The sequence below is a fragment of the Hippocampus guttulatus genome, chromosome 1 (genome assembly GCF_054856545.1).
Source record: "Hippocampus guttulatus isolate MCC_2025c chromosome 1, RoL_Hgut_1.0, whole genome shotgun sequence".
NCBI classification, from domain to species: Eukaryota; Metazoa; Chordata; class Actinopteri; order Syngnathiformes; family Syngnathidae; genus Hippocampus; species Hippocampus guttulatus.
This window is the reverse complement of record NC_141261.1, coordinates 25,901,320-25,922,553: the sequence shown is the minus strand read 5'-3', so window position 1 is coordinate 25,922,553 and position 21,234 is coordinate 25,901,320. Positions and strand designations below refer to the sequence as shown.

General features: G+C 42.5%; 1 protein-coding gene across 2 annotated transcripts in view; it reads right to left on the bottom strand.

Moving 5' to 3' along the window:
- The window catches only part of LOC147211149 (chemokine-like protein TAFA-1), a 43,184-nt gene extending 22,290 nt beyond the window's left edge, over positions 1-20,894 (bottom strand). Inside the window, exons 1-2 of one of the 2 annotated variants that reach the window (XM_086103346.1) lie at positions 20,401-20,894; positions 18,453-18,597 (exon numbers count right to left, since the gene is read on the bottom strand). In XM_086103346.1, the coding sequence (XP_085959472.1) occupies positions 18,453-18,594 (142 nt within the window). In that variant the 5' untranslated portion in view covers positions 18,595-18,597; positions 20,401-20,894. The remainder of the gene's footprint in view (positions 1-18,452; positions 18,598-20,400) is intronic. The other variant, XM_086102583.1, reaches the window with a different exon arrangement.
- Between the last annotated feature and the right edge of the window lie 340 nt (positions 20,895-21,234).

The following is a 21,234-nucleotide window of genomic DNA, read 5'->3' as shown; positions in this document are numbered from 1 at the left end:
CCAACATCAGAACAGCATTTGCACCCTTTCACATCAAAGAATTCATTAGCTCCTGTGATGGTGACATGGGTTCCAAGTTTATGCGTTTTTGTGATTTGTAGATTGCTTTGGGTCTCATCACATTACATAGATCATCTAACTGAAAAACCATAATAAGGAAAAAGACTGGAAACAGTTCCAGGCTTATCGTGACGTCTTGATTTATGTCAGACATATTTCTTCTCCTTTGTTGTGTTTTAGTTCATCGCAGTGGCAGTTTTGTTATGGCTGCACATCAAGATGTAACAGTGTCTTGACAGTTGGTGTAAAATTGTTTTTAATAAGCTTTGAGGCACAAAAGCAACGCCGGACACGCTTTGTGCACTTTGTTCACGGCGTGAACACCAACCAGCCAGTATTTCAATGAAAGCGCCTTTTGCTGCACAAATGGTACCAAAACACTTGTATTGCACAAAACAACTCTGCATTAAATGGTGAGTCATGGACAATCAGCAGAGGTGTTGAAAGTACTTCACACTCTGTACTTAAGTCGAAGCGCAGATACTTAAAATGTATAATGAATTATAAAATGTATAATGAATTATATAATGATAAAAAATATATAATGAATTAATCAACTCCTGCACTTTCAGGGGAGGTTTGGAATTTTACAAGTGCTAGAAAAATTTGAATGTTTCATCCTTTCACTAATCCCAGCAATCTTTTGGCAAACCTTCACTCCTCACTAACGCGCAGCGGCGTTCTCAAACAAGGCCATTAATGATCAAACAAGGCCATTAATGAATGAATGCATGTGATTTTTAAAGTGAGTGGTCCTGATAAAGTCCCAGAGAACACTTAGCCAGCTATGACAAAACAGCAGCGCAAGCATAGCTAAGCTAGCATTAGCACTGTAAACAAAACCCTGACCACGATCCTCCATCTCCGTTAAGAGCAGACTATAGATTTGAGAGTTTTGGGTTACAAGCCGGGTCACAGAACAAATAAAACCTGTATCTCAAGGCACCCACCCAAAGTATCAGAACAGTCACCTGAAGTAAAGTACAGCTAACTGAACGATCAACTTTGTACTTTTTACTCTTACAAATTAGTCACAGAAGAACTGATTTATCTCAAATATTTCCAAGGAAATGTTATGCTGTGGGAGTCCTACTGTGATCATGGAGCAAAGCAGTTCGCACTCCGCACCTCGCGTTACAAATGACCCAGAGATTTACGAGTTAGCCATGTAATAATAATAATAATAATAATAATAATAATAATAATAATAAAGCCGGCGGCCCGGTAGTCCAGTGGTTAGCGCGTCGACTTCACAGTGCAGAGGTACCAATTCCAGCTCCGGCCTTCCTGTGTGGAGTTTGCATGTTCTCCCCGGGCCTGCGTGGGTTTTCTCCGGGTTCTCCGGTGTCCTCCCACATTCCAAAAACATGCATAGCAGGCTGATTGATCACCCTAATTTGTCCCTAGGTGTGAGTGTGGGCGTGGATGGTTGTTCGTCTCTGTGTGCCCTGCGATTGGCTGGCTACCAATTCGGGGTGTCCCCCGCCTACTGCCCCATGACAGCTGGGATAGGCTCCAGCAACCCGCGACCCTAGTGAGGATGAAGCGGTTCGGAAGATGAATGAATAATAAAGCCATGTATTAACCATAAAAATGGCTAAGGTTGGCACGGGGAATAAAAGTGCTCTTTTATGATGATGTCACGTATCAGTGTTGAGTCGTAATTATGGTGTGTGTGTGTGTGTGTGTGCCTGTGAATGAGGGGAGTGAGGTTTTAAGATACTGCCGCAAACTCAAATCCATTTAAACCCTTTCATGCACCCTGTAACCTGATAACATGATAAGCTGTCCACTGTCGTAACCGCTGTCCCTGAAAGGGTTAAGTTTGAAAAATATCACGGCACACCACTAAACAACAATGTCACACACGCGCAGTGGAATCACATTTCAATGACACTATATACTTTCCGCCATCGAATAGAAGATCGTTCATTTGTTCTGTCTGCCTTTAAAAGTCACTGGCGTGGACAGATGAATGAACATATGTTATAGCTTATACAAAAATTTTTGGAGGTCAATTGAGTGAAATTTGATAAAGAGCCCTTACGATAATGTGCCCCAGCAATGGCACACTGGTTGAGAATCACTGATCGATCGATCTACCTTGGGATTTTCACTATTTACGGGCCAGCCCAGTCCCTATATATCAGGGGTGTCAGATTCATTTTTGTCACGGGCCGCATTTCCGCGTTTCCTTTGGAGGGCCGTTATGACTGGAAGCATATAAAGAAGAACGGTTTATTCCACTGTTGTTTAAGTTACTGTCATCAGGGGTTTTGTAACAAGAAAATGCTTACACTACAGTGTCTCTCTTATTTAGGACATCTAAGAATTTTAAATTTTTGGAAGAGATTTTAGCAAGCATCAAAGAAGTCGACATGTTTGATTGGCTTTCGCGGGCCACAGCAAATGTATTTACAAGTATTCAAGTTACATGACCTTAATAATATGGTACTTAGATTATGTTACTAACTACATTTTTTCACAAGGGACTAGTAACTGTACATTTGAAAAGTAACCCTACTAACCCTGCAAATGAGAAATGCTGTCAAATCATGCCGTGCATGTTCAATTCCATTGTACTTGCAGTTCCTAATGAAAGTGAAGTAGGTACTTTTGGGAACTATGAATGGTTCATCAAATGTGACAAAAGCACATCATCTTGCGAGGACAACTGGCCAGTCCACCACAATAGAAATGGCGCGTGTGTGCAATGAGTTGGCGTCGAGTGTAATGAGGCCAGACTGTGCGTTTGTCTCTTGAGGAGCTCACGGCTCGCATACGAATAGCAACGTGGGCACCCCGGATGACCGCGTTCTAGAGAGGACCCAAACATACTGTACAGCGTGTATCACTGGTCTCATCTTCGTATTCCAAGTGTGGATTTAATGAGTGAGTGGGCAGCACCCTACTCTTCATTCCATACAGTAAATGAAAAGCCTCGGGGGCTCAGGCAGGACTTTTACTTTACAAGTGACTGCAAGCCCACTGAACATTATGTGTCCAACGCAGCTCTATGTGCGTGCATTTCTTTTGTGCCTTGAGATACCACTTGAATCCGTTCTGTGACAGCAGTCGCGTCTCATAAAATTGGGCAACATCTTTTTACATTTTTTTTTTTTTAATCAGAGGTGCAGGTCAACTTTTCGAGATGAATATTCTGCACTGAATTCAAATCTGCCCTCATTTCTTTCTCTGGCACATCAGGTTTTCATAATAATAATGATAAAGTAACAATCATACAATATGTAATACAGTAAGATTTAAGAATGAAGGGCTAATTTCACCAATAGGTGGATTTTTGGGGGGGGGGGGACTCATAGCTGTAAATGACAACACATGGTAAAACCTGTACTACGCGAGCGTTTACAGGTCAGACTTAAAAATAACCCTGACTGACATGATCTGTTCACTCTACCTGACACATTTGGCTGTTTTTAACATAAGATAACAAAAATAATTTACAGTTTAGCAAAAACTTTTTGCATTTACATCGCCATTGTCGCAATACATTCTGCGCAGTGACGTCAGATGGTTGCGCACTGCTGTTTTGTAGCAGTTACATCATTTGTTCACAGCGATGTGGTCCCCGTCCAGCTTTTTCGATTTGAACCACAGCGTGCTCAAAGACATGAGGAAAGTGAGCAAGAACCCCGTGATGAAAATGGGGATCACAGACGCGAGCAAGCGTGAGTTGGTCATTTTCGAACATATATGTTTCTGCCTGAGTGATGCATCTGTCCAACGTGGAGAACATTGCGCACTTACAGATGTCAAGCTGCGTTATTTGTTTCCCCCATTGTGAATTCCAGGTGGCCAGTCTCTAGTATTGGAGACATTTTTTTTCCACTGTTGTTTGGTTGTATTTGGAGGGATTAATCAGTGGTGGAAATGTGTGCTGGACTGCTCTGTGATGACACGATGGCTTCCGATGGCCGTGCTGTCTGAATGACTCCCAACAAGTGTTCCACCCCAGTCCTGACAAAGTCGAGGCCTATGTGACCCTGCAGTTAATTATTTTCAGTTTGAAAGTTATTTAAAAAGAGACAGCGGGTTGTGATCTCTGGACCACCGTGCTCCCTGTTTCTGCGCAACATGCCTGCCACCTTCTAATGAGCAATGCATCCAAGGTGACCCGTAATAGGCGCCGCTTTCTCCACAAGCCAGCAGGCGACTGGGGCTCTGTCTCTGCCAGCACAAAGTCAAATTAATGCAGATGGAGGACCAAAATATGTGACTGCGTGCTGTCAAATTATTTTCTCCCTGTCTTCGGTGAAAACATAAATCCCCGTAGTGCTTTTGTTATTACGGAGTGCAAGAGGAGTGACACATTGCTCGATAAAACTACGAGACAAATTTGTTTTGAAGCCGTGAAGGAAAAAAAAAAATTGGACGACGCAAATGCTGGAGTAAACAATTAAAGAAAAGAGTCAGAGTATATCAAGACAAGTGAGGTTGAAGTGAAAGCTTGAGAAGAATTTCAGATTAGCAACGGGTCGAAATGAGGCACAGGGTAGAGACAGAAACATCAGAACAAGTTATCAGCAAAGAGAATGTTGCAATTGTTGACACATTTGTCATATTTCTGACAAGATATCAGCTATGAGAATGGACCGCAACTAAAAGCTTTCCAAATCACAGCAACGCCAAGCGTCTCTTATGCGGACAAAGTGATGAAACAATGATTGTGTGTTTTGTTTTTTATTTATTTTTCATCCCCACTCCTTTCACACAACTGAGATTAATCAAAAGGCAGCGAAACACAGCTCTGGCTTTTTGTGGGTACAACAACACACCTCGTCCATGAAACACATACTTTATAACCAAAGGCACACGCTCCAAATTATTGTCCTCAACCTGCCACCCCTCAAGAAACACATCAACATCGCAATGTCGCTTTGCAGCCGCCCCCCCCCCCCCATCTGCCACACGTGCAAAACTGCCATTTCATGGTTTTCGATGGTTCGCTCAGATGAAAGGGCCCCATTCAAAGAGAAGACACGTTAGCTGCGGTTGACGGGGAGGCTTTAGAGACCAGCTGCTGGCTGGCCTGATGTGACTGTCTGCTCCTCATTGCGCACACGCCACGTAAACGGTGTAAGAATGCATCCCGCTGGCTAAATGACCGTCGGCGCCGGATGACGTGCGCAGGAGGGCGACTTGTAAAAGGCGGCGAAGATGCGGCTTTACATCCTGTCTGAAAAGCATTTCACGTGCCCCTTTGTCTGGCACTCTCATCATCTCTTGCGCCTTCTGTGTCATCCAAAAATGTGACTGTGAGACTTTTGTATTTGGTCTGTTCCAATTAAAAAAAAAAAAAAAGGAGCCTATTCATATCCAATTTGTTACAGAATTTGCGAGGACTTCACCAGTCCGTGTCATTTTGGGTGCGTTCTGTTGCCGTTGCTCTAATGTGCTCAGACAGCTGAAAAAGTCGCAGGAAGGCAGAGATGCTCTCTTCACTACAATAAAATTGTTTATTTTCTAACTCAAAGTTCATAAATGATGCACAATGCAAATGAAGAAAGAAAAGAGAATGTAGTCAGACACTGCAGAAGACTTCTTCAAGAACTGTACGACAACATATGACAGTACCTCACAAATGCGGACGTGACATAAAAACTACAATCGTCAGTCAGCCTCAAAAAGCAGGAATGATTTTATTTTTTTTCCATTTCACCAAGCGATAAAGCAATGCAGGACACCCGCTGGCTGCTACAACAGCTGGGCAACTGGAACATTTTTTTTTCAAACTCTTATTGTGTGCAACTGTAATGACTGCGAATGAGAAGGACAATTGGGTGCAAAAATCTTGAAATAACTCGGTCTTCATGGGTTTAGAGCAGCATCTAAACTTAGCAGAGAATTCAGTGTTGCAGCTCTCAAGATCTGTCTTGGCATTTTCACTCGGCCTTGTCTCAGTCTAGGACAGGGGGGATTTTTGATCAAGACCGGACAAGACCAGGCCAGTGCGACATTGATCAATGAGCAACGCTGAATTACTTTCCCAGTAATCCTGAAACCTAGCAGAATAACAGTTGACACGGCCACATTAATAGATAACATATTTATAAATAAGATTGACCATAAAATGGAAAGTGGACTTCTCATTAATGACATGAGTGACCACCTACCTGTCTTTGCAGTTTTTCATAATTATTTTGATAGAAAAGCTAAGTCAACAACTCACATAACAGAAATAAGACTAAGAACCCAACGCTCCATCGATGCCTTTAAGCAAGACCTAGAAAAACAAAACTGGACCGAGGTCTATTAAAACGAAGACCCAAATACAGCGTTTGAAGTATTTCAGTCTACCATAATCTCCTTATATGATAAACATTTTCCATTAACTAAAGTCTCCAAAAAGTATAAAGACCCAAGTAAGCCATGGATAACGAAAGGCATAGAAAACGCATGTAAAAAGAAAAACAATTTATATAAATTGTTTTTAAAATTGAGAACTGAAGAAGCAGAAAAAATATATAAGACCTATAAAAATAAACTAGTAAATATTATAAGAACCAGTAAAAGAGATCATTATCATGCACTATTAGAGCTGAATAAAAGTAACACACAAGAAATATGGAAGATACTTAACCAAGTAATCAGAAATAGTCCTAAAAAAATGGATTATCCAGAGTATTTTATCAAAGGCAAAAATACTATTTTGGAAAAAACTGCAGAAATAGCAACTGAATTTAATGAGTATTTTGTCAACATCGGCAGTAACCTAGCAAAACAAATTCCTGATCCAACAAACTTGTTTGAAATAGATAGATATGTAGAAAAAAACTCCTCCACGATGTTCCTTACTGCTGTAAAACAAGAAGAAGTATCAAATATTATAAAAACTTTTAAAAATAAAAAGTCAACTGATTGCTTTAATATTGACATGACAATAATAAAGCAGATTATAGAATATGTAGTGCGACCTTTCACGCACATATGCAACCTGTCATTCAAAGCTGGTATCTTTCCATCAAAAATGAAAATTGCTAAAGTTATTCCAATCTATAAAAGTGGAGAAAGACATCGGTTTACAAATTATAGACCAATATCACTACTACCACAATTTTCAAAAATATTAGAAAAACTATTTTCTCGCAGACTTGATAGCTTTATACAAAAGCATGCGCTGTTAAGTGAGAATCAATATGGCTTCAGGGAAAAGCGGACCACCTCAATGGCAGTTATGGAGTTTGTGGAAGCAATAGCCACTAATATAGACAACAAAGAATTTACTGTTGGGGTTTTCCTAGATGTAAAAAAAGCTTTTGACACAATAGATCACAGTATATTATTGAAAAAACTAGAAAGATATGGCATTAGAGGTGTAGCTTATAAATGGATAAAAAGTTATTTAGAAAACAGATATCAGTACGTGCAACTCAACAATAAAAAAACGAATCAACTGAAAATCACTCACGGAGTTCCTCAGGGGTCAGTGCTTGGTCCAAAACTATTCATCTTATATATAAATGATATCTGCAAGGTCTCAAAACAATTTAAATGTGTCCTAGTTGCTGATGATACAACTTTCTACTGTTCTGGAATAAATCTGAAACAGCTCCTGACAACCGTAGAAAACGAATTAAACAAATTAAAAAACTGGTTCGACAGAAATAAATTGTCACTTAACCTGAAAAAATCGAAGTTAATTGTTTTTGGCACAAGACCAATCAAACACCAAGCTAAAATTATGGTAAACTCAATTGAGATAGAAAGAGCGTATGAAACCAAGTTTCTCGGATTAGTAATAGACTCAAAACTATGTTGGAAGCCACATATCGATAACGTAAAAAGAAAAATAGCCAAAACCGTAGGGATCCTCTACAAAACCAAGGAAGTGCTAAATAAGAGATCTTTGTACACATTATACACTTCATTATTATTACCATATATGACCTCCTGTGTAGAAATATGGGGAAATGCCTGCAAAACAAACACACTCCCTATTCTAAAACTACAAAAAAAAGCAATTCGAATTATTAATAGATCAAAATATACGGAACCCACAAATCCACTATTTATCAAATTAAATATGATGAAATTTTATGACCTGGTTGACTTTAAAATCGCCCAATTAATGTACAAAGCACACAATAACCTGCTCTGCCAAAACATTCAGAGGTTTTTCGAAATTCGAGAAAGCAGCTATGATTTAAGAGGTACCAACTTATTCAAAAAACTCAAAACAAGAACAAACATCAAGCAAAGAAGTGTATCTATCAAAGGTGTTAATCTGTGGAATAATTTCGAAACGGACCTGAAAATGAGTAAATCGCTTGCTGAGTTCAAAAACAAATTCAAAAAAATAGTTCAAACAACCTACATCAATCAGAGTTAAAATGATAAATTCTAAACATTAAATATAATGATAAATCAGAACTAAGTTGATAAATAGAGAAAGGTATATAAATATCCATTATGAATACAAGAGAAAATTGACACAAGAGTGCCAGGGTGTGAATGTATATAATCCCGATACAAACCAAAAGTTGTAAAAATATCACGGTTAAGGGTAAAGTATGAGCCTTAATGGAGACTTCTTTCTTCTTACTTTTTTTCTTTTCTGATTGATATAAAATGATTTATTAGATATAAACACATAACGGGGTAGGACTAGATAAGTTTTTTACTTCTTCCTACTCCCTTGAACATAATAACTGTGTTGAATGAAGACTGATTTCTTTCTTTTTACTATTTTATCTACCTTATTTTCTGTCAAATTATTACTGTATATGTTTTTATGTTCAATAAACAACAACAACAACAACAACAATTGGTGTGCTGCCTTCCCGGTGTCACCCAGAGTGCCACACCCCCTCCATTTCAAATACAACACGACAGAATTTGTAGCAAATGTAATGGGGGGGGGGGGATACTGGCTATTTTGTTCCATTTTGGGGGGGGCAATTTAAATTTGATATATATGTACAGTCTTGGTCTTGTCTTGGCCTCAACCTACAAAAGTCTTTGTCTCAATACTCTCTAGTCTCGACCTCGGTCAGTGTGGTCTTGACTACAAACAACACTCTGTGATACGTTGGCTGAATGGTTGGTTGTCTGTAGGTGAGAACCTGAAGATGACCCAGCATGTTCCATTCATTGCACGACTTCAAGTAGACGTTTGCAAAGTAAGTGGCAGTTGCCGATAGTGACAACTCACAGCCACACGCTCAACACACACTCGACACTCTCAATTGCTGACACCCACTTCACTCACCAGGACAGGCCTTGCCTTGCAAAGCCGCTCACACTCAAAGTCACAGCTACGACTCTAAAAAGAAGGGTGGTGACACCAAGAGGGCAAAATGAAGAAGAACATGCGCACTTCATGCACATGTTTTTGGATGGAATAATGCAAAACCAACTTTTATCTCATTACTTGATTAGTCGGTGGGATGGTTGATAGAATACTCGAGTTTAAAAATATTTGATATCTGCAGCCCTAACTGATATATTGAATAAAACTGACAGTGAGGTATGAAGTGCAGATTTAGGTTGTTGTGTTCAAAACTTGAGGTCAGAGACACAACTCCCTGTGTAACTTTTTTCTGATCCGCTTATCCTCACAAGGGTCGTGGGGCGTGCCGGAGCCTATCCCAGCTGTTTTTGAGCAGTGGGGGGAGTACACCCTGAACCGGTTGCCAGCCAAACGCAAAGGCACACAGCGAAGAAACAACTATCGGCGCTCAAACTCACACCGTGGAACAATTTAGAGTGTGCCGTTAACATGCCGTGCATATTTTTGGAATGTGGGAGTAAACCGGAGTACCCGGAGAAAACCCATGCAGGCACGGGGAGAACATGCAAACTCCATACAGGAAGACTGGAGCTAGAATCGAACCCTGCACTTCTGCACTGTGAGGTCGACGTGAACCAGCGGACCACCAGGCCGCCCCCTGTCTAACTTCTGTCACTGTAATTCATGAGTTGTCGGAAAAGGTGATGTTCTCATAAAAATGTCGCCATTTCTTTGTGCAAATGAGGAAGTTAGCCGACATGACGGGGCACCTAGCATGGGACGGTAACATCCTCTTCCCTGACCACGTGCTCATTTCTAGAACCACAATGACAAAGCTTGTCCCTAAAGGTGACAAGCCTCTAAGTCCTTAAGAGGCCCGACAACAAAACTGCAACGGTACCATCCAGACAAGTGACTGCAGGCCTTTCGAAAGTAAGTCAGTGAGAAGCTACTTGAATAGGTGTTTTTTCACTGAATAAGTAATCTTACTTATTTAGGGGACTAATTGTTACTTGAGTCATATTTTCCTAAACTCACAGTACTCTAACTTGGGGACAATCCACGGCTACTCAAGCTACCTCAGACAGTCACAATGAAGTTGTGGATCTTGAAACAAACTGACCATTTCTGCAAACATGAAATGACGTCTCAGCACAGCATTTTTTGGTCGGACGGCGCAAGATAAAAGCAAATGCCAGAAACCTTCAGCCCTCCCAGTGAATCGCACCCCAAATTGCCGAAGAGTGAACGACAAAAGTATTGCTGATCTTGCAAAGTGCAGGGTTGCCACGCGTGTTAAAATAGGCCAAAAGCTTGCAGGGGGTGCGGCGCATCTGCTTCATCGTTTGCCTGGAAGATATTGGGCAGGTGAGACAAGAAGGTCCAAAGTGCGTACAAGAATATTTAGAAACTGTGAGAAGACAGTTATCATTAATTTAACCATAGCTTTTGTTCCCACAGCAGAACTCTTGAATCAACTCGGAACAGCGTTTCCACCTACACCCACACAGGTCCCGCATGTAGAACCGACGAGAGTAATTATGGTGGGGTTGTACTGTGGTGGCTCCTTTCATTTGTGATGCAAACGCTGCATTTGCAGTGGATGTAAAAAGTCGACACATTTCCACAGCAGTGTGGTGTGTCGACTTTGTATATCGGCGCTACGTAACAAAGGAGACACAGACTCTTTCATGTAACTCAGCAACCTCTATCGAGTGACCGCAAATGCAGCTAGCGGTGGCTAATGTACAGGGTTGTGCTCTGGAACTTCCTGTCCCTGTCTAGCACAATTCAGACTAATGAAAGTTTAATACTAATTACTTCTTACAGTCGCCATTACAGACAAATTAATATAAAATATGCATGCGGTGCTGTTATCTCTGTTTAAAAGCCACTGATTCATTCTCAGCTCCTAATGTTAACAATGGTGCCAGAACAGAAAAGCACTTATTTTGCCTGCACACAGCCTAAATAATGGTATCACTAATAGTTTGTTGTGCTACTCACATGCAAACAGTGCCCTGGAGTAAGAAGGCAGGCACTCAGCTCAGCACTATGACACGTTTAGAAAAGTGCTGGCAGCCAAGAAACAAAAACAAATCCAGCTAATACTACCGAGAGGATGCTTTATACCTGCCAGGGGAAAAGTCGTCGGGAAATTCCTTAGCCTGTGTGGCAAAATAGTGTCTTGTTTGGCTTGTACCGAGAACCAAAATAGGAAAACTTCAAGGGTTGACCAGAGCAAGGGTTGGGGGTTGTAATGCATATGACAAATGGGACAGAGAACGCTAGTTAAAAGGAAGATGAAAAAAAATCGTGATACAAAACAAACACTGGCACATTGGCCACTAGGGGGCCATATAATATAGACACACAGAGAAGAGTTTCGCGACTCTAGGTTACAATATCAGCATGGTTAGTCCTTTTTCACAGAGGATATAGAATATATGTGCACCATGTGTTTCTGATTGTGTTGAACTAGCTGTGACGTGAACGATAGTAACAGCGTTTCTTTTTCGTCTTTCTTTTTTACACACTCAAGACAATTAAATAACGGAGACAGGTCTGATGACACTTATTATTTCTGACTGACACCGCAATGATGCTGATATTTGAGTTACGCTCCAGAGAAGTTGAGAAATGATTTGATGAGTGATTTTAACGGCACAAGTCTGAACATGAGGATGCGCCTGAAGCGGCTGGTGATGTGGCGTCTTACTCAAAAACAGTCGAGAACACGACTGCCTCAGAGGTCACCCGGATGACGCATAACAAGGCCACCTCATGCTATGTGCTAAATGTTGCACTTATTGCTATTTGTCGTGAGCGTGTTTGCTAAATGTTCACGAGTAATTCTGCAGTAAAGGTCACATAAGTGCGAGTTCAACATAAAAAAGCGTTCGTCTTTGACTATCCCAACAACCGAACAATGTCCAATTTAAGATGATTTTGTGAGAAGTTAAGATTGCCGAACTCAAAGGTAAACATTGAAAATAGAGACACTATGTACAGTACTGGACTTGGAGGAGAAGCAGCTCGACTCTGAGTCCCTCCCAGATTACCTTATCTCTAAATCAGTGTCCAAAACATGCTCCTGAAACTAAACGGCAAAAATCTCCTCTTTTGATATTTAAATGAGAAACATCTTTCACGGCTGAACTTCTTTGAACTTGCCACTTGTAAAAAAAAAAAGTGTCAAAGTCACGAATGAACAAACATTTATGACAACGGAAAAAAAAATCTGTATCAAGTTGTGAAGCCTTCTTGAACATGTGTTCATTCTGTGTAGGGCAGGCACAGTTTGGCAACAAAGCGGGAAAATTAATTAAGCTGTGGGCAAGTGAAATTCATTTTGCAAAGAAGCTTTAGCCCTTACACATTGGCTGGAAAAACTTCAATTAAACATGCAGTTTAAACAAATATCCACAAGCTTAGAGGAGCACTCTCTTATGAATTATTCATAAACCAAAAGCCGAATAAAGGGCAAATACTAAAATATTCAAACGCTATTTGTAGCCATGTGCATACAATAATAATTAGAACACTGATTATCCTTAGATTCATTTTAAGAAGAAGAATTCACACATTTCTTTGGGGGACAACAAAAGGAAATTTGTCTGGAATGATCTTATAAGAAAAGCAGGCCGACAATATATGCGAGAGCGCCTGCGGAAGCAGCCTTGCCTCTTCTAAAAGCAGCGCCGCTGAAGTCCAGAAAATCAATTTTGAAAAGGCAATATCACAAATTTGGTGTGCGCTACAAAAGGGTCAGTGGTCTCACGTCAGAGTGGCATGTGCAACAATGGTGAAACAAAGCGGAGGATATGCATCGCTGCAGATGCAGCAATGCCTCCGGCTGAGGAGCCCCGACACTTCCCACCGGGACCGCAGAAGCAGCATTGACAAAAGAGATGAGAGGAGGTCTTGGTGGGTTGGTGGGGGGTGCATCAAACTAATGTGCCTCCAGGAAGCATTATATAAGCCTATTAAATTGTCACTGTCTAAAACAGCGCATAGAGGATATAACCTTTGTTTGTGACAGCTGAATATCCATTTGTCATGTCCATGGGAGTAACCAGCAGCTTGCTTTCTTGAAGCACAGGAAACTGACGGTTACTTTTTAAAAGATTTTGCGGGCATTTCTTTGATGAAAACGTAGATTTTTCTTTTTTTGGTGGAATTGTTTTGTCATGACAAATCAGTGCATGTTTTACGCCAGGATCCCCGTATGGAGTCATAAAAGTCTCTCAAAAAAACAACTGTTTGCATCGACAATTCGGAGTATATGACCTCAATATTGTGCCTTACAGAGGTTAGGTTTACGTTTCGCGGCAAATTTTGCCCCGATGGGCCTTGCTTTCATGGCATCGCTGATGCTTCTGATAATGTGATGCAGACCAATCTTTGAGTAGCACTCCAAGAGATACCATTTATAATTGCATTCTATCTGATGAAATGCGCATGAAGCGCTTCTCCCAGACTTATTGGTATAACTGTATGGCATACACAGTCGAGTCAGAAAATAACATGACAACACTGACGAGATATCAATGTGTTGGAAATTAGGGTCGCTTCACAGGCGGCAATGCAAGATGGCCACCGATGGCTGCACTTCTCGCTTTGGCGAGAAAGCAGTCTGTCATACGCAGGTCCATGGTCCTCAGCCCACATATGAGAACTACGCAGTTCTCGGTCATTGCAAGTTTTCAGCAATTATTTTCAAACGTGTCTAATGGGTTCCGAACCAAATCTCTTAGTTGACCTTAGTGATGCTTTCCTGAATGCTACTGGGTATTATGCCAGCAGACTATTGTGATTTTTCTTTGGTTTGTTTATTTGTTTGTTTGTTTTTCTTAAATGGTATTTTTAGAGCACCCGTGTGAAGTATCTAAATACGAACACATCACAGTCCCTGCTGGAAGTTACTGCCGAATCTTATGCGTCTGAATTACAGTGGACAGGAATGATCCCACATCCTGTGTAATCTCGATTTCCTGGAGGAAACGGGTGGGGTTGAACGTATGGCATTCATGCGGCTTTAATGGTTGGCCCTGTGCTCTCCATCCACTGGCCTTCTTGCCACCAATTGGTGACCCGTCAACCTCAATCCTCTCACCAATCCAACAGGCGCACAAAACAGAGCCCTGAATGTCTCAGTGTCAGGCTCAATCTGGACGGGCAGCCCATCCCGTGCCCATAAAGGTGGCATCTCATTTCTCCATGAGTGACGACAAGCCACGCAGGCGGAGGGCTCAGACCAAACCAATTGGATCTTTGGAACTAATCGCTGCTATTGGTTTTCCTTGATATGTCCGATGCAATGTCAAGTATGCAAACGGAAGATGCATTCTTCCTTCGAAGTAGCGACGCCTTCATCTCCATCTAGTGTGGAGGTGGGAAACACATTTACACACCTCCTCAAACAAAAGTTCAGCGACTATGGTTTGGCCATTTTCTGTTCAATTCAATTTGACAAGGTGTGCTGTCGTTGTTGCTGAGCAAATTGAGTGCAGGCAATGTAGCATGAACATCCACTGCAGACTCAAGGAGGAAATTGCAAAATGTACTGAAAATGGGAGAATCCCACGAAGGAACTGAATCCAATTAAGGTCCGATCTTAACGAAGAACTAGCAAGTGGAAAATGGGTCTTCACAAACGACTTCACCTCACATTCAATATTCATGCAATAAATCATTGGCAGGCATTGAATTAAAGGATCATCCAATTTCAACAAATACCTAAGTCCCGTCTTAGAAGGTGGAATGATTCATTGGGTTTATCATGATATAAATATGCTATCTTGAAAGCCCCTTTTCACTGAAACAAACTAGAGGAGTAGGCTAAGTTTCAGTCTAGTTTAGATCAAGAGTGCAACCATAGCAACCAAAACTCCAGCGCTTGCCTCCAGCTAACCACATGTTCACCCCACCAGCCCCCTCACATTTTGTCATTGGATCAAATGTTAGAGAGAAAAATTGTGAAAACTTTGTATGAACAATTATAGCCTGCCAGTTGAGGTTGGTTCAGACCTTTGCAGTGGCCAAACTCCACTGTGACAAGCAGGAGAGATCATGGCATTATAATTTTGGAGAACAAACCTTGTTCAAGGGTTGCTGGGGGGGGGGGGCTCATTAATAATAATAATCAAGTATAAAAGTACACCTCGGTTGAACAAAAACCAATTTGAATCGATTTTCCTTTTCATAGCCCCATATCGATTCATGAAATGATACATCAATCTGGAATCCACATAAAATGGTATGACTAGAAAACTTATGTATGCTGATTAGATGTAATACACATATCTCTACTACTGTACATCGTCAAGGAGATACATCTCTTCAGCATTGTAATTGAACAAATCATTCTCCTGCGAAAGGCATATAAAACAACGATTAACTCACTCATATCAGTATCGAATGAGTAGGGCTGGGTATCGATTCAGTCAGTCATTCATTCTCTTCCGATTATCCAAGTTTGAGTCGCGTATGTAGCAGCTTAGGCAGGCAAGCTGAGACTTCACTCTCCTCAGCCACATCGTCCAGTTCCTCTTGGGAGATCCCGAGGCGTTCCCAAGTCATTACAACCTTACGGCCACAGCTCCGATCAGCTGCCTCAACAATGAGACATGGAAACTGGTCCAATTGGACTCAATGGGATGTGGGCAAAGCTCTGCCAGAGGTGAGAGTTCAAACTCTTTCTGAAGGGGTATTCTACCAGACGTTCCCAGAAAACCCTCATAAAAGGTTTCGGACAGGCATCTTCCCTTACTATCGGAGCCAACCCACCACCAGACGGTGATCCGTTGACAGCTCTGCCCCTCTCTTCACCTGAGTGTCCAAAACATGCCGCCAGATGACACAACATAAGACAAAGTCGATCATCGAACTGCAACCTTGGATGTCCTGGTGCACTTATGGACATGACGAGAGCAGAGGTCCAGTAACAGAACGCTACTATTCAGGAGAGACATTCCTCCCAATCACACCCCTGCAGGTCTCACTGTCACTACCCACACGAGCACTGAAGTTACGGAGCCAAACGAGCACTTTCCAGCACACCCTCCAAGGACTCCAAAAAGGGTGGGTACTCTGAAGTGCTGTTTGGCGCATAAGCACAAACAACAGTCAGGACCTGTCTCAAACCAAAAGGAAGTGGGAGGCTCCCCTCTCATCCACCGGAGTGAACCCCAATGCACAGACGCTAAGGCGGGGGGCAATAAATTTGCCCACACCTGCTCTGCGTTTCTCACAGTGGGCAATTCCTGAGTGGAAAAGAGTCCAAACCCTCTTGAGAGGACTGGTATCAGAGCCCAGGCGGTGTGTTGAAGCAAGTCCGACTACATCTAGTCGGAACTTCTCAGCCTCACACACCAGCTCATGCACTTTCCCTGCCAGAGAGGTGACATTCCATTTCCAGACTTAGAGCCAGCTGTACCGAGGGATCGGGTGGCAAAGGTCCCCGCCGTTGGCCGGCGCCCAGCTCACCACGCATCCGACCCCTTTGGCCACTCTCACAGGTGGCGAGCCCACGTTGTCCTTTCGGGCTGAGCCTGGCCGGGTCCAATGGGTGCAGGCCTGGCCACCAGACACTTGCCTTCAATCCCACCTCTACCATTCCATTTTCCAAAATTGATTTGACTCAATTCACAAGGGCGTGATTCACTTTGATTTGCGATTCAGTTAAGGATTTCACGCATTACCAATTTTACTTTCACATGGAAGACATTCATTCTCAGAAGATGCAATGCTGCAAATAACAGAAACTCCTTGCTCGAACTCAAAAATATGAATATTTACATTAAGAACACACACAGTCACATTAATCATGTCGGTTAAAGGTGAACTGCTTTTTAATTTTATTTTTGTAAATACTTTTTTTGTGAAAGTGAAACCGATAAGATGCATAGGGTGACAGGATGCTTAGGGTGCAGTATGCACTAACACAAAAAAATATATATAATAATAATAATGCACACAGACACACAATTCTTACCCCCCACCCCCACCCCCCGTGTGATCGAGGTGGGACCAGTCCACGGGCGACCGGTCGATCATGATCGACGGGATGGGCACCCCCGCTGTAAAATCGTGGCGTAAAAGGATCTGTAGCACCCACTTTATTTACACAGCCAGCCTGGTTGGAATTGATTTCAGTTATTATTATTTTTATGAGGTCATGTTCAGTAACATTCATGATTAATGTACTGTAACTACATTCAATTCCGAATATAAATCACTTTGTAATTATGGCTTCCCTGAGAGGGCTGTTATGACAACGAAACCAAATAATTTGGTGACTCGTCTCATCTTCTACATCTCGTCTAATTACATAGACGTACACAACAAATTGATGGATTAAGACTTTTGAAATCAGAAGACAAGGATAATAGTTGTTCAATTATTGTTTAAGTTAGAGTAAAAAGGGTAAGCAAAATGTCGCAAAAAATATCACCGTTATCACAAATGACGTTTTGAAATGCTGGGGAATATTTTAGCAAAGAACATGGAAGTTGACATGCATGATTTGCTTTCGCAGGCCACATAAAATGATGTGGCGGGCCAGACCTGGCCGCCCTGTGTTTGACACCTGTGATGTGAATAGTCATATTTTTACTGATGCGGCAAGTTAGAGCAAGCGTTGGTTCTCCTGAAAATGACTTCCATCTGAAAATAAAATTGGTACTGCATGAAACCCTGAACTGAATCGCAAATCAAAGTGAATCGTAAATCGAGCCCTTGTGAATCCAGTCGAATCGGTTTTGTAAATGTGAATGGATACACAGCCCTACATCAAAGCCATCAGGTCAGGAAGCATCTGGACATATGGGAGCTGCTGTTCATATGATATTTTAGCGTTCCACCGTCCTCGGCACGTACGCTTACATGCTGAGACGCGTTGAAAAGCAGAAAAATACCAACATTGATTTGCTGCAAGGTTAAGAAATGCGATTTCAATCGAGATAGCGAAATGAACTCGGAGGAAATCGAAGTCACTCTCTGCGAGCTTGTGACAATCTAATTAAAGGTAAGGAGCCAAAGCGCTCACAAAGGCTGCTGCTCCTTTTGTGCAATAATCGCATGAAAAGACATTTTCAGCTCCTTGGGAGGCTTTGCGGAGATGGGAATGAAAAGAGCTCACCAATTGTGTGGACGGTGATGCGGCCGGGCCCGGTCCCTCGCTGCTGCTGGATGGTATCGTAGAAGGTGGCTTGACACAGCTGAACGGCCGTCACGCTGACCCACAGGCACAGGCAGAGCGGCCAGGACATGACAGGACACATCTGCTGAGGATCACATTCACAATCCGTGAACGTCGGCGGGCATACGTGGACACGCTCCCATGTCAACAAAAAGCTACTGGCATGTTTTTGACAAACTCAAGCCCAAAGGCGCCTCCTTGCCAATCGTGTCTGAAGCAGCAGGAGGGCATCATTGTCTGTGAGGATTTTAGCTTACGAGGTGCCATTTAGTTCAGCCAGAGCACTCCGTTGAATTGGGAAGCTGAGTGAGGTGAGATTGGGCGTATTGCTGCTTTTAGGTTGGACACACATTGTAGAGATTGTGAGGATACCGCTGTCAGTCATTTGTGGGTCCCACGGGCCTTAAAAGTGTGACATTTAATAAATGCCTTCAACGACAAAACATCCATGCAAATCACTTACGCTGCAATTGCTAAGCCAAATAAAGGCTCAGTATTGAGAATGTGTTTTTTATGGCACTGGCCTGCAAGGCAAATTCCGGCGCTTCCACTTTTTTTTTTGCAGCTCCGCGCAAGCAAAGATTTGATTTTCGTACAAAGTTGTTGTTACGGGAAGCGTTTAAAATATGCAAGGGAATAAATAGGATGGTGTTTGAAATTACCCTGTCCCCTTCTGGTGTGTTTTGCTCTAAGATACTTCCAGAAGACTTTTTCTTAGTCCTTCAATAAAACAATTTGCCTTATTAAAGCAAGAAATAACATTTGGGGCTGTGTAGTAAAAGCGCTAACTACATCGAAAAGAGTCACAGTCCCACGGGAGAGTACATGCCCACCGAAGAAATGACATTTCATAATCACAGCTAGAAGCTCTTTTTTTTTTTAACTAGACATATCCATGATTATTGGTGTTTTATTCAGAAAATAATCATCTTAGGAATCATGTGTCCAATATCAGATGACTTTTAAGATGAAGGAAGCAGACGTGAGTGACAAAGACATGGTCTAAATTGGGTTTGTTTTAAACATGAGCTATTGGGCACACAGTATTAAAAAGATAATCATCATGACAATAGCTTAGACACTTTTTGGGTGGGGGGGGCGCTTTTGGCTGCATTTCTACTTGATGAATTGAATTGATGAATATGATTGAACCATACTGAGTGACATTAAATTGGTTCTTCGTGGCTTGTCTTGCTAGTTTGCCCTCTGTTCCTCCGGAGCGACGCGGCTGCAAATGTGGAGCGATCGCCGGGAGTTTTTTTTTTTTTTCGTGCAACCGAGATTTCCCCTGACAAAATGATTCCCATCTACTCCTGAGCAGTGTCCCTGCCTCCAAACCAAACTCCAACTTGCAAAATGGACATGATTTCACGAGCAGGAGGCTGCCGAGGCTTTCCTGCGTCTGTCACAATAATGTGACAGTGACACAGTGGAAAGAGGAATCAAAAGCTGTTGCACCACATTGTTTCGGGAGCAAATCGGAGAAGATAACAACCGCAGCAGTGCTTTTTTTCTGGTGAAGGAAGGACATTATTTCAGTGGTTACATTTTTACCCTCTCTAACAACCCGGCATGATGACTGAAATCAATTTCGGCGTTCAAAGTTGGGTCCCAGCCCGCTCATTACACCGAAAAGACCTGCGGTACTTTTTTGCTTGCGTTCACCTTTACGCTCAGACTTTTATTTAACAAATGTGAGCAGAAACTGAATGTGTTCACGTCTAGAAGAAGCTTCCAGCAAATTATTTGCGCTGTTCCTCCAAACCTGTTTGACTGAGCATTCATTTCAACACTTGGCATGAAAAAGTGACATTTTTTTTCGGCCGTGGTAGCACATGGAGTCAGCTATCGTTCGGACTTTACAGCCAGGAGTAAAGGCGCATCTCACCTGAGCAACCCGTCCACGGTGAGAGAAATATCTCAACGAAATGCCACAAATCCATGCACCATGCCGCTCATATCGAGTCCATCCGCTAACTCGACCGGAGAGCACAACTCCACTCTACTCTTCCTCGCCGCTTCTCCGGAGTGACTCAGACCCAAGCAATGAGGGGAAAGAGAATGTTCACGTCGGAAATCGCACTGCTGCCCCTTCACGAGTGGCTCCCACTCACTTCATGTCTATTTGCCCGTGTCGACATTTGCGGCGTCCTTGTTGAAGTGGAGTGGAATCTCTCCTCTCTCCGTCTGCATCCTTCCAGCAAGAGCGAGATGCTCTGACTGACTCCCCCCTCAGCCGGTACCGAGACACAAATGTTCTCGTGCGGCCGGCCAGACTCTTTGAGGCACTTACACACGCCTTCAAGACAGCAGAACCGCCTGCGGATTCGATTCTATGGCGTGGGACTGCAGCACCCGAGCAGATGCAAATGAGGGAGACTGGCAGCGCTCACCTCGATGTGTGCCACATGGTTAACAACCATTTACATACTGACGGAATCACCTGGGGCAGCCCCCCCCCCCCCCCATTTGCTTGCTCATACGGCTGCCCCACATACGAAAAACCCAACAACACCGTGGGCGGCAAATGGCAATTTCCTTTCCAAACATTGAAATGAAATATGTAAATATGAGAAAAGAACATGCGTGCTGAATGGTGTGTGTGGCGGGGGGGGGGGGGGGGGGGGGGCGGTAAATTGTCTAAAGAAGAAACTAGACATAGCAGGATCATAGTTTAGTTTGTGTGCAGCGATGGCTGTTTGAAAGTGCTCTATAAATACAG